We start from the raw sequence: 13,245 nt of genomic DNA on the forward strand, positions 1-13,245 counted from the left end.
TATTATTTAAATAATAATAAAATAATCTTTCTTCTTTCTGATTTCCTTTCATCTGGCAAATAAGTTTCACATATTTGTCAGTGTAACACTATAGGTACTTACAAGGTTTCTGTTGCCTTTTTCTTCTTTCTGGTATAAATCATCAGTTCAGTATAGTACCTTATAATTTTGTATGCCTCTGGTTAAATTTGAAGTATATACTGCAATTAACCAAGCAATAAAGAACATTCTAAATAGATGACATATCATAGAATATGTAGTCAATACAGAGATAGTAAATGCTCCTAATTTCAAAATAGAGGATGTTTATTCTTTGTGTCTCCTAGTATTCCTTAGTGAGGAAGAGTAGGGTTAAGTGTATACATGTGCTACAGAGAGAAAACAGAATATCAGATGTAGAAAAGAAGCTAAGTGGGTGCAGGGTTGTAGCTCAGTGGTAGAGCACTTGCCTAGTATATGTGAGGCACTGAATTCAGTCTTCAGCACCACATAAATATAAGTAAATAAAATAAAGGTATTGTGCCCATTTACAACTAAAAAAAAGAAAGAAAGAAAATAAGCTAAGTGTGAATGCCGTTTACCTAAAACTTAAAGAAAATAACAAGGTTAATATGTATTTTTGAATTGAATTTTATTCTTAACTCTACTTTGATTTTGTAAAAAGTATTTTTGGCTAAATATAACTTCTTTTTTAAAAAAAAAAATTTTAGTTGTAGATGTACACAATACCTTTATTTTATTTATTTATTTTTATGTGGTGCTGAGAATCGAACCCAGTGCCTCACACATGCTAGGCAAGTGCTCTACCACTGAGCTACAACCCCAGCCCCATAACGTCTAATTTATAGAGAAACTCATTGCTTCACGTAAAATTTGATTTCTTGCCAACAAAAAATTTCACCACAAAAGGTTCTATTCTTCTGTTCTAAAAAACAGGTTTTGCTCTTATATTACTCTCTGCATAATAGTTGGAGATTTTTACTTTAATATGCGCATGTCTATCCATTATGCATGTTTTTTCATAAAATAACTAAAGCATCTTTTTGAATTATCACTATTTGAACTTAACTGGTAAAACATTCTGGCCTTACATTTCCCTTTGAAGATCTGGCAAGCATTCGTATAACCTTTTACATTGGTAATAGAAAGGCAGGCTTTGTAAAGGATTCGATATGACCAATGCCACCATGGTTCTACCTTTTTAAAAAATTGTTTATTTCAGAATTCATAGTCAGGCATTTTCCTGCTGTGGCTACTTTTCTCATCAACATATGAAAGGGAGGAAATTACCTTGTTTTTTTTCGAGTAAGGACATAGAAAAACACAGATTATAAAGTTATCTTTTATGTTTGTTTTACAATTTCTCAGCCAAATAGTGATATCTTTCATAGTAAAAGCAATGATGAGGTTTTCTACCCTGAAGGACCAAGGTATGTTAATAATCAATGGTTGTTTTTCCTTTTAGGAAAGAAGCCACAAGTCTTACAGACCATTAACCGTATTGACATTTCGCTTAAATTATCTACTTAGTGACCTAAAACCAATGTCATATCATCTCCTAAATATGATTTTTCATGCTGTGGTCAGTGTGATATTTCTTAAAGTCTGCAAACTTTTTTTGGACAATCGGAGTAGCATGATTGCTGCTCTGCTTTTTGCAGTGCACCCAATACACACAGAAGCAGTAAGTAAAACTGTAAATTGATTTTTTAAAAATATATTTTATCTTACAAATCCTATTCTGTGATTATACTGTTATATTTTCAAGAAAGAATTTTAATCCAAGTATTTGAAGACTCTTAAATTAGTATAGGTCTTAACTCCCTCACTTACAAAGTCTGCCTACTGCGTAAACATTTTAAATTTAGAATACCATTGGAACCATAACATTTTATTCATTCATGAACATATAAGCTGGGCATGGTGGTGCACACTTGTAATCCCAGCAGCTCAGAAGGCTGAGACAGGAGGATCATGAGTTCAAAACCAGCCTCAGCTATGGCAAGTCACTAAGCAACTCATGAGACCCTGTCTCTAAATAAAATACAAAAATAGGGCTGGGGATGTGCCTCAGTGTTTGAGTGCCCCTGAGTTTAATCCCTCCCCCCCCCCAAAAAAAAAAAAAAACATGATCTCTAATTTCTTAACTTGAGTAATGTAAAAGTATAGTTATTTTTCTTGACTAATGGTTTTCTATCAGTATTGATTTTAAATATTATTTGTCAACTTGTCAGATTTGTGTTTTAAAGGATAGAAAATAGTAAGGCAAATATAAGTTCTGAAAATATATCAAAATAGCTGAACAGGCATCCTAACAAATAATGATACGCAGGAGTTTCATATTGTCTGTTGCCATGTGTTTTTAAATCATGAGTTGTCTCTGCTATTACCAGGATATCCATCCAGCCCCCTCCTGCCAAGACACACCCAAACTATTTTTTCATTTTTCTTGTTTGCTTTGAAACTTCAGAGTTGCCTCCCAGCAAGAGCTAAGAATATTCAGTTACTTTGTTACAAGTTTTTCTTTGAAGCAAAAGTTAATGTGTGTTTTAGAGGGAGTTCATTTTAAATTTTCTTGAACCATATAGTATCTAGCCAAATGATTTTTCCATATGTTTACAAAAATGATAGGTTGATCTTAAATTTTATAGTGAGTTCAAAATGCTCCAAAGGAAGAGCTTTATATATATTTTTTTTAATTTAAAGGGTCTTTTGAAAATTTATTGTCTCTTCATTTTGTGGATTTATCAAGGTATAGCTTACTAAATTTATCTTTGTATTTTTAAAATGTTCCTATTTTAAGTAAATATGTAAAAAGTACTTAGCTTTTTTTTTTAAGAGGATTCTTCTGAATATTGTCCTTAAATTTGTAAGACAATATCAGTGAAAATATGCAGAATCTCTGCACTAGTTTTGCAGCATTCTGGGAGTCTGTAATTATTTCAAAGCAAGTTAAAAATAACTATAAAAGAACTGTTAAAAAGGGTCACTGATTTCCATATATGGAAGATACATAAATTCACCATCTGAGGGCACTCAAAGAACGTTCACAAAGCAGAAACATGCTCTTGAAGTGTATAGACTCTAGTTTGCAGCTCAGTGTTTGTTACTATTATATAGAATAAATTTTCAAGATACATTTCACTAATACAAACCCAACTCTTTCCCTTTCTAGGTAACAGGTGTTGTAGGAAGAGCAGAACTACTGTCATCTATCTTTTTTCTAGCAGCATTTTTGTCATATACCAAATCAAAAGGACCAGATAATACCATAGGTAAATTCCTGACATTTGATTTTTATTTCTGTCACTATACAACTTGATCAGATAAGTTTTATTTACTATAAGTGCTTCTCATAAAATATTATTGCCACTTGGGGTTTATATATTGTTCTATCTTAGTATACTTGGAAATATAAAGTATATAACATTGTAAGTATTTTTTTAACACCAAATAGCACTGGAATATAAGTAGTCAGGCCAAATTATTTCTGTCTGTTGTTATTTGTTTAAAAAAAAATAATGTACCAGTGCTTCAGTTATCTAGTAGGTTGTGATGTTGTTTAGGCAACATTAAAAACCTGCTAGAATTTGACTTTAATTATGGGTTGATTATAGTTCAGTTATTTACTGAACCCCTACCATGTTTTCTTCTTTGGAATGTGCTTTGTATATATTAGCTCATTTGTCTTAATGATGCTTAGCATTGTTAGAAAATAAGTTCCGGCAATAAAAATGATTTTTTTAAGAGCACAGGCACAAAGAACATGAAAAGGATTTCATATAGTAGTCTTTTTTATGTAGTGTTTTAAATTTGTCAGTGGGCATTTATTTTATTTATTTATTTATATGTGACGCTGAGAATTGAACATGCCAGGCAAGTGGTCTACCACTGAGCCACAGCCCCAGCCTCTTCATATAGTAGTCTTGACCTTTACTTGATTGTGATTTTAAAGTTTAAGGTTTTTTTCCTTAGTTCGTAGGGAATTTTCTCACAATAGTCCCAATATACTCATGATAAGAATCCTAATTTTGTGTGTTTGAAAAATAAAGTAAAAAAAAAAAACAATTTAGCCACACAGCTTAGTAACTTCCAGATATGTGATACAAATAGATTTGCTTTTTACTGCTATGCATAGTGCCCTCTTGAAACAGCCTAAGTGGTTGAAGCATGAACTTGATAGTATGTTTTCAAATTCTAGTTCCACCATGTATTTTACTAGCTCCATTTACTACCTTGGACAAATTACTTGCCTTTCTGCTTTAGTTTTCTCATTTGTAAAATGTGGTTAATAATAGCCTCTACCTATGCAGTCCATCATGTACTAAGAGGTAATTTAGCAATTAATATGGAATTGGAAACCACTGTCTTCTTTAAGTGCCTTCAAAGCAAAGCATGAATGATAGAAAAAAATTCTGTGATCTGTATACAATGATCAGGCTTTTACCTGTCTCTATAACAATATATCCTGTTATTCTTTCTAATAATTTTATTCAATTCTTTTTGTAAAAAAAATATTTTTTAGTTATTGATGGGTCATTTATTTATTTATTTATTTATTTATATGCAGTGCTGAGAATCAAACTCAGTGCCTCATGCATGCTAGGCAAGCACTCTACTACTGAGCCACATCCTCAGCCCTACTCAGTTCTTTTTAATGATTTTTTGTTCCTTCTAATTCTGTTATTTCCTTTAAGAATAATTTTATTTCAAATGCTTGGTCTCTCTTTTCTTGTAATTTCAATTTAGTAGTATGTTATTCTGTTCACCTTCTCTCTTTTACATTTGGTGTACCATTAAGATTATTTTGCCTCATGAATTCAAGTCCCAGATTCTCCTAAAGTTATCAACCGTTTGCCTATTAAGAGAAAATGCCAGGACCACTGTGTTTCTATCCTGTGACTTTTGAAGAGATGACAGGAATTAAAACCTAGGCTGGAGAGTTCCAGGTTCCCGGTACCACTATTAGTACATATTGCTAACAGTTCTACCAAATATTCCCTGTAGTCTCTTAAAGAGAATTAGCATAGAAAAGAACTAGTCAACCATCCTTCTGAATTTAGAGGGGGAGGTACATGGAAGTTACTGCCTAAGGGTGATTGGTCACTTTTGCCTATCCCCCTTTTTTGTATACGAGTGATATTGGTCACTCTATAACCTCATTTTTATTTATTTTACCTTTGTTTTCCCTCTTTAAATTTGCTTTTAACTGATAAATAACAAAAAAATTGTACATATTAATGGAGTACCATGTACTGTTTCAGTACCTGTATATATTGTGTGATCAGGTTAAACATACCTAAAATAAATGTTTATTTTGTCTTTGTGGCAAAAACATTGAAAATCCTTTTGTCTAGCTCTTTGAGGTCTGTGGTACACAATTGCTATCTGTAGGCACACGTACAGTGTAGCACAATAGAACTTCTTAGGCCTATCTTACTGCAACTTGGTACTTGTTGGTCAGTCTTCACCTCTTACACCCTCCCCCCAGTCTCCTCAGCCATTAGTAACCACCATTCTACTCTCAATTTTCATGAGACCCACATATGAGTGAGACCACGCAGTACTTGTCTTTCTCTGCCTGATTTATTTCATTTAGCATGATGATCTCCAGGTCTATGCATGTTATTGCAAATTATAGGATTTCACTCTTTTTATGGCCAAATAATATCCATTAGTATATGAACCATATTTTCTTTATCCATGTGTTAGTTGATAAGCACTTAGGTTGTTTCTACTTCTTGGCTATTATGAATAAACAATATGTTTCTGTGAACAAACAATGTGTTTCTTGGATTTATTGATTTTATTTTCTTTAGATATATACCTAGTACTAGATTGCTGGATCATAAGGTAGTTTTTTTTTATTATTATTATTATTATTATTTTCCTCTTATTTTCTTTTGATAATTTTATTTTTGACTTTTGAGGAGCAATTTATACTATTTTCCATAATGACAACTAATTTACATTCTCAACAGTGTGTAAGGGTTCCCCTTGCTCTACATTCTTGCCTGTACTTGGTATCTTCTGTATTTTTCATAAAAGTCATTCTTACTGGAATGAGGTGATATTTCATTTTGATTTTCTTTTGCATTTCTATGACAGTGATGAACATCTTTTCATACACCTGTTGTCCATTCAGATGTCTTCTGAGAAATGTTTAAGATCTGGCCATTTTTTAATGGGCCCTTTTTTATTTCTGCTTAATTTTGGGAATTCCTTATATATTAAGGAGTTATAGTTATAGTTTGCAGATATTTTAAATTCTTGACTGTGCCGAAGCTTTTTAGTTTGATGCAATTAGTTTATCCATTTGTTTTTGTTGCCTGTGCAACAAAATCCTTATACCTTCCAGAAATCCTTACCTACCAGAAAATCCTTATACCTTCCAACGTCCTAATGCATTTCTCCATGTCCTCTTTGGGTAGTTTCATTGTTTCAAGTCTTACATGTAAGTCTTTAATCTATTTTGACTTGATTTTTGTAACTGATGAAAGAGAGGAGTTTAGTTTCATTCTTTTACTTGTGTATACCAATTTTCCTAGCACTACTTTTGAAGACTATCCTTTCTCCACTGTGTAGTCTTAGCAATTTTGCTGAAAATCAGTTAATTGATATAGAAGTGACCTATGACTTTTGGGCTCTATTTTTTGCTTTGGTCTATGTTTCTTTTTAATGAGAAGGCATGCTGTTTTGATGACTACAGCTTTGTAGTATAAAGCCTCCTGCTTTGTTTTTTACATCTACTCTTTATACCATCAAGATTTCTAAAGTACTCTGATTTTATCTCTGCAGTTCCCACTAACCAAGGTAGCTGCAGATTTCTGATCCACCCAAAGGAGTCAGGAGAATACATTTCTCTTGTATTCTACTTTAATGCAGTCCCTAGTAATACCCATACAAGCATACCTATTGACCATAAACCCCAAAGACCCAAGAGTTTTATTTTTTAACTATGAAAACCACCTTTCCCTCCACTAAATCTTTTTCTAAGATTGATTTTTGAAGAAGGGGCCAACAGATCATGCTTGTTTACCACCATTTGACCAAAATGAAAACAAAATCATGTTTCTTTCTATACCTTTGTCTTTCTTCCTGATTTGGTGAGACACACCTGTAATCCCAGCCACCTGGGAGGCCGAGATACAAGAACTGAAGCCTGGGCAATTTAGAGAGACCCTGGCTCAAAATTTTAAAAATTATTAAAAGAGTTGGTGATGTAGCTCAGTTGTAGAGCACTCCTGAGTTCAATCCCCATTGCTTTAAAAAAAAAAATTTTTTTTAATTTAAAAAAAATAAGCATTTTTACCCTGAAAACATATATTATGCACTTCTATTTGTTTGATCTCTGACAATAGAATGTAAGCTGCTTCTTCTGAGTATGTAATATTTTCTCTCAATTTTTACTCTTTTCCAGAGTAATCGTTCCTGATGTACAATAGATATTCAGTACATATTTGTTGAATAAATGAGCAAGTAGATGAATTATTTTTAGTTCTAATTAAAAGGGTGCTAGAGCCTGCTTTGGGCCACTACCCTTTCAACTCCTATGATAACTTAGTATTCTACATTAAATAATTTAAACCCGAGACCAAAGAAGTTTTCATTTTCTTGTTTGTATTATCCATTGTATCTAGTACACATTGTCCTGTGTAAAGGTTTTCAATTTGTATTAATTGAAATCATTTCAAATTCTAATTTATTCATGTCCCAATCCATTTTTGTAAACAGGCTGTTTTAAATACCTATTTTCAAGGCCATTATTTTCCCACAAATTTTTAATACATACATATCCCTTCTATTTCATCTACTCTGCATCACTCATTAGTAAAGCTTATTCCTACTCCTTTATTCATACATCCCTGTTTACCAGTTTCTCTTATATATTTGTCAATATTCAGCTTTAAGTCCAGCCTTTCTTGTGAAAAATCATCTGTTGATTTCTTTCCTTTATGAATTTTAAGTTGAATTTAACATTATACTTTAGACCTAATATAATCTGTAACATTGGTATTGATGATTTTGGCCTCATTAAAATATGAGTTTGTCTTATTTGTTTTTTAAGGAAGGAGTATTCTACCTAGTATCTTTAGTTGTTTTTTTATGAGGGGTGGGTACTGGGCATTGAACTCAGGGGCACTCGGCCTCTGAGCCACAACCCTAGCCCTATTTTGTATTTTATTTAGAGACAGGGTCTTACTGAGTTGCTTAGCACCTCACTTTTGTTGAGGCTGGCTCTGAACCTGGAATCCTCCTTCCTCAGCCTCCTGAGCTGCTGGGATTACAGGTGTACACCACCGCGCCCAGCTAGTATCTTCAGTTTTTTGAGTTTGGTTTGTTTTTCGTTGTTTTCCCTTTGAATAATTGTAGTCTGTAGAGTACTTTCAAGCTTAAAACAATTTCAAAAATACATGTTTCTGAATTAAACCCAATAACAAAAAATATATATATCAGATTCATGAATTATGTTCTTGTTCACGCTCGGAGTTAATGTTCTTAATGGGTAAAAACTGAAGTTATACAATCACACTACCATTTTTAAACTGGAAAATAATGAGATGTCACATTTTCCTATGTGACTAAAATTTAGAAAAGTTGCTCAAAAAGCAGTTAATTGTTGATACAAAATTACTTTCTTAATTCATTGCTCTTTAATCAAATTATTACTAAATAACATTCACTTAAAGATGAAGTACATTTTCTATTTATATGGAACACAGGAATATTCTATTGCATATTTTTAAAGAATAATATTGATTTAAATGCTTTTTAACCCATTTTGTTTTCGTTTTCATAATCCTTTTTTATGAGACTGGTACTCCATTTTGCCTGATGGTTTTTAAATTTCAAGATTTTAATAGCAATATAATAAAGTATATGGATATCTGTGTGATAATCCCCAGGTATTTGTATTTCAGATTGATACATTTTTCCAAATTCATCATTCTACCTTTGTTTTAAAAATTAGTATTTGGTTAACTAATTTTCATCTACATAAAATTTTTTGTTAGATTTCATATCTTGATATTTTGCTTTGAAAATATAAATTCAAAATTGCAAAATTTAACTGTTTTAAAATATGAAGTATTGACCAATGGGAAATAACAAAAATGTTAATATGGAATCACAAGTTTAAAGTTTTGTTTTATGATATTATGAAATTATTTTATTTAGTTTGTTTTTTTCTATTCTTTAATTGCAGCATGGACTCCAATTGCACTGACAGTGTTTTTAGTGGCTGTTGCAACACTGTGTAAAGAACAAGGAATAACAGTTGTGGGGATTTGTTGTGTGTATGAAGTGTTTATTGCCCAGGGGGTAAGGAAAAATAAATTTTCTTATTGCAATCTTTTGTCCTAATTGAATCAGATTTTAATAACCTTGTTTTTTTAGATATATCATTACATAAATCAGCTTGCTTACCAATAATGATATAAAAAATTTGCAAGAAATTTCAATTAAGAAATCAGTGGTAAAGTATGTAGTAATACTGGTATAGTATAATTCATTATTGGCTAAGTATTGGGCTCAATTTTGTTCATTATCAGTTCATCAAATTGTTCCACACTGACTTTATAATTATACTTAATTTTTTATCTAACCTTGCATTTAGGAAGTTCTACATTATTTAAAACATTATGATATATTGTTATTTAATCTTTTTGTCTTTTTCAGTATACTTTGCCATTATTATGTAATACTGCTGGACTGTTTCTCCGTGGAAAGGGTGGTATTCCATTTTCTATGCTGCAGACACTAATAAAACTCATTGTCTTGATGTTCAGTACATTATTGCTTGTTGTGATTAGAGTCCAGGTTATTCAGTCCCAACTTCCAGTGTTTACAAGGTATGAAATTCTGGTTCTTTTTTGTTTTGATCATTCTGTCTTTTTAACTTTAGACTTTAAGTGGTCATAAATTTGGGAAAGTCTTTGATTTACACCGAATTTTTTCAGCAGCTTTATTGAGGTATAGTCTGTATATTTTAAAAACTGCACATAGTGTTCGAAATATACAGAGTAATTAGTTCTGTCATACCTGTACACCCAAGAAACCACTACAGCAAAGATAATGACCCACAAATTGGCTAAGTGTTAAAGTTAGCGTTAAGTCTTCTCTATCCTTAGTGATTTTTGTTGATCAGTTGTTGAGAGAATATTGAGGTCTGTACTATAATTGTAGATTTATCTTGTTGCAGTTCTATCAATTTTGTTTTATGTGTATTTTAAGCTCTGTTATTAAGCGCATAAATGCTTAGGATTGCCACATCATCTTGATGATTTAATATCTTTATTAAGTGATCTTCTTCATTGCTAGTAATAGTCTTTTCTCAGAAATTCACTCTGTCTTATATTAGTTTGTCACTCCAGCTGGGCAGAGTGGCACACACCTGTAATCACAGCAACCTCAGAGGCTGAGGCAGGAGTATGACAAGTTCACGCCAGCTTTGGCAATTTAGTGAAACCCTGCTTCAAAATAAGAAGTACTGGGGATGTATGTAGCTTAGTGGTAGAGCTCCCTTGAGTTCAATTCCCGGTACTGGGTTAGGGGGCCTGTCATGCCAGCTGTCTTTTATTAGTGTTACATGGTACATATTTTTCCATCTTTTTTACATTTAGTCTAACACACTCCTCCCCTTCCTCCCTCCTCCTCCCTCTGTGTGTGTGTGTGTTGGTTTTTGGGGGGTTTTTGGATGATTGAACCCAGGGACACTTTACTGCAACCTACATCCTCAGCCCTTTCTAATGTTTATTTTGAGACAAAGTCTCACTAAGTTGCTTAGGGCCCAAGTTGCTAAGCCTGGACTGGAATTTGCAGTTTTCCTGCCTTAGCCTCCTAAGTCACTAGAATTACAAATTACAGGCTTGTGCCACCTAACCCAGCTGCTTTTATATTTAAAGAGAATTTCTTGTGGGTTATACATAAGTGGGTCTTAATCATTCTTTTTTGTTTGATTAGATACTCTGAGGTGCTTAAGAGGAGGTGTTTGGCCCATTTATATTTAATATGATTAGCAATATATTTGATGTAAATCTTCTATCTTAACTGTTTTGTCTTTGTCCAAACTGTTCTTTGTTTCCTTTTTACTCTCCATCTTCCTTAGAAGAACTTTGCCTTGGTGCTATTTATGTGCATTTCCCTTGAGCATACATTATAATACGTTTTGTTATATTTTGCTTGAAGTACTTATCTTTGGAAGTATTGCAGTGATAAAGTCTTTTATATTAACTCATGGAGTTATCATTTTCAGTGCTTTGCCTTCCAGCAGTACCATTTTTCCCTATGCATGAAAGACTTTCACATTTCTTGGTATTCAGCAATGAGTTCTGTTCACTTTTGTATCTAAAAATGTGTTTATTTTGCCTTTGTTTTTGAAAAATACTTTGCTTGAGTGAAGAATACTACCTTTGTTATTTCTCATTCAGTACTCTAAAAATGTCCCCCTACATCTTTTGGCTTCCATTATTTTTAGTGAAAAATCCTTTCTTATCCTGTATCTTTATCCTTCTGCATATAACATTTATTATTATTATTATGTCTTTTGTGTGTGGGGTGGTGTTGCTCAAATTAATTAAGCTTCTTGAAATACATTAAGTTTTACCTTATATTAATTCAGGGAGCTTTTTAGCTATTAGTATCTCAAATATTTTAATGTCTTCTTGTCTCTCCCTTTTCTGGAACTTCACTTATATGTATTTAGACTTCTTCAGGCATTGGAACTGATTCGCGGTTTTTCTCCCTCGTTCTATCCCCCTCATTTTTATTTTGAATAGTTTATTTTGCTATGTCTTCAAATTCAATATTTTTCTTTTCTTGCCGTGTATAACTGTTGTTAATTTCATTTAGTTATTTCTCATCTTAGAAGCTGTTTTCGTCTCTAGAAGGAAATCTTGATTCAGGTCTTTTACTAGTCTGTCATATGTCTACATATTCTGTTTTGTTTTACTATCCTTCAGTATTCTTTCTGTGATCGGTACCATTTCTTGATCAATTTTATATTGAATAAATTTTCTTCTCAGAGTGAATTGCATTTTTCTGCTTCTTTGAATTCCTGGTAAATTTTTAATGTATGCCATAAATTAATTGTATCTTCATGTATTTCTATAAATATTTTTGAACTTTGTTTTGGGATGTACGTAAGTTTTGAAATATGTTTTGTCTTCTAGTCTTGAATGTAAACTCTGTTTTATGGGACTGCAGCAGGCTTTAGGATGGGGCTAATTTTGCACCTTATCATCTTTCTAACTTATACCAATGACTGAATTGTGAAGATTTCCACATAAGTGCTGAGGAACTATTCCCTCCTCTGTGTGATTTTAGGGGATTTTTATTTCTCATCCTGCGTCTATATCCTTTTTCAAAATGTTAAAGAACTGTTAGTTTTCCTAAGACCATTATAACAACCACAAAGTAAATGGCCTAAAACAACAGAAATTTATTCCCTCACAGTTCAGGAGGCCAAAAGTCCAAAATCAAGATGTTGGCACAGTTGATTCCTTAAGGAGGCACTGGGGAAGAATTTGTTCCATGCCTCTCTCCCAGCTTCTACTAGTTGCTGGTAAACTTTAGCATTCCTTGACTTTGTAGCTGAATCACTCCATTGTGTTCCATCTTTATGTGGCTTTCTTTCCTGTGTCTGTCTGTCCTCTCCTCTTTGTGTTAAGGACATAGTCATTGGATTTAGACCTTTCTATAATATGTCATCATCTTAACCAATTATATTGGCAAACTCCTACTCCCAAAATAGACCATATTCTGAAGTTGTGGACAGACATGAATTTTGGGGGAGACATGATTCAGCCCACTACACTAACCTTAGACATTTCCTCTCATGTAGAAGTAGAAGTTATACTGAATTTTAATGATCTATATGCAGTGTTTCCTTTATCCATTTCATGTTTCCTTTTAACATTCTACTCAGCTAAAATTTAAAATGAAATTTATACTGGTTCTTTATTCAATTTTAAGTTATTAGCATTAAATGGAAGAAGTTGGGGGGTTTTGTTTGTTTTTTTAACAAAAGACCATCACACAGTCCAGGATACTATCCATTTTATTGCGTTGTGGCACTGAGTAGAATAGATTTTCTTCAGATAATTTTCTAAGTCTAAAACTTGATAGTATTTTCACATAATTAATTGACCTCAGTATTTAAAAAAAAAAAAAAGAATGACTTCAACTTGCAAAATTTTTAATTCTGGCCATTTAAAACTGAACTCATTCAGGTTTAACAATACTGGA

The 13,245-nt window shown here is 32.5% G+C and overlaps 1 protein-coding gene across 2 annotated transcripts in view; it reads left to right on the top strand.

Moving 5' to 3' along the window:
- Positions 1 to 13,245, top strand: part of TMTC3 (transmembrane O-mannosyltransferase targeting cadherins 3) — a 47,869-nt gene that overhangs the window by 7,658 nt on the left and 26,966 nt on the right. For both annotated transcript variants that reach the window (XM_079139195.1, XM_079139194.1), the window contains 4 exons: positions 1,466 to 1,684; positions 3,176 to 3,275; positions 9,206 to 9,321; positions 9,679 to 9,851. In XM_079139195.1, coding sequence (XP_078995321.1) covers positions 1,466 to 1,684; positions 3,176 to 3,275; positions 9,206 to 9,321; positions 9,679 to 9,851 — 608 coding nt within the window. The remainder of the gene's footprint in view (positions 1 to 1,465; positions 1,685 to 3,175; positions 3,276 to 9,205; positions 9,322 to 9,678; positions 9,852 to 13,245) is intronic.

Source organism: Sciurus vulgaris (assembly GCF_902686455.1).
Source record: "Sciurus vulgaris genome assembly, chromosome: 5".
Classification (NCBI taxonomy): Eukaryota; Metazoa; Chordata; class Mammalia; order Rodentia; family Sciuridae; genus Sciurus; species Sciurus vulgaris.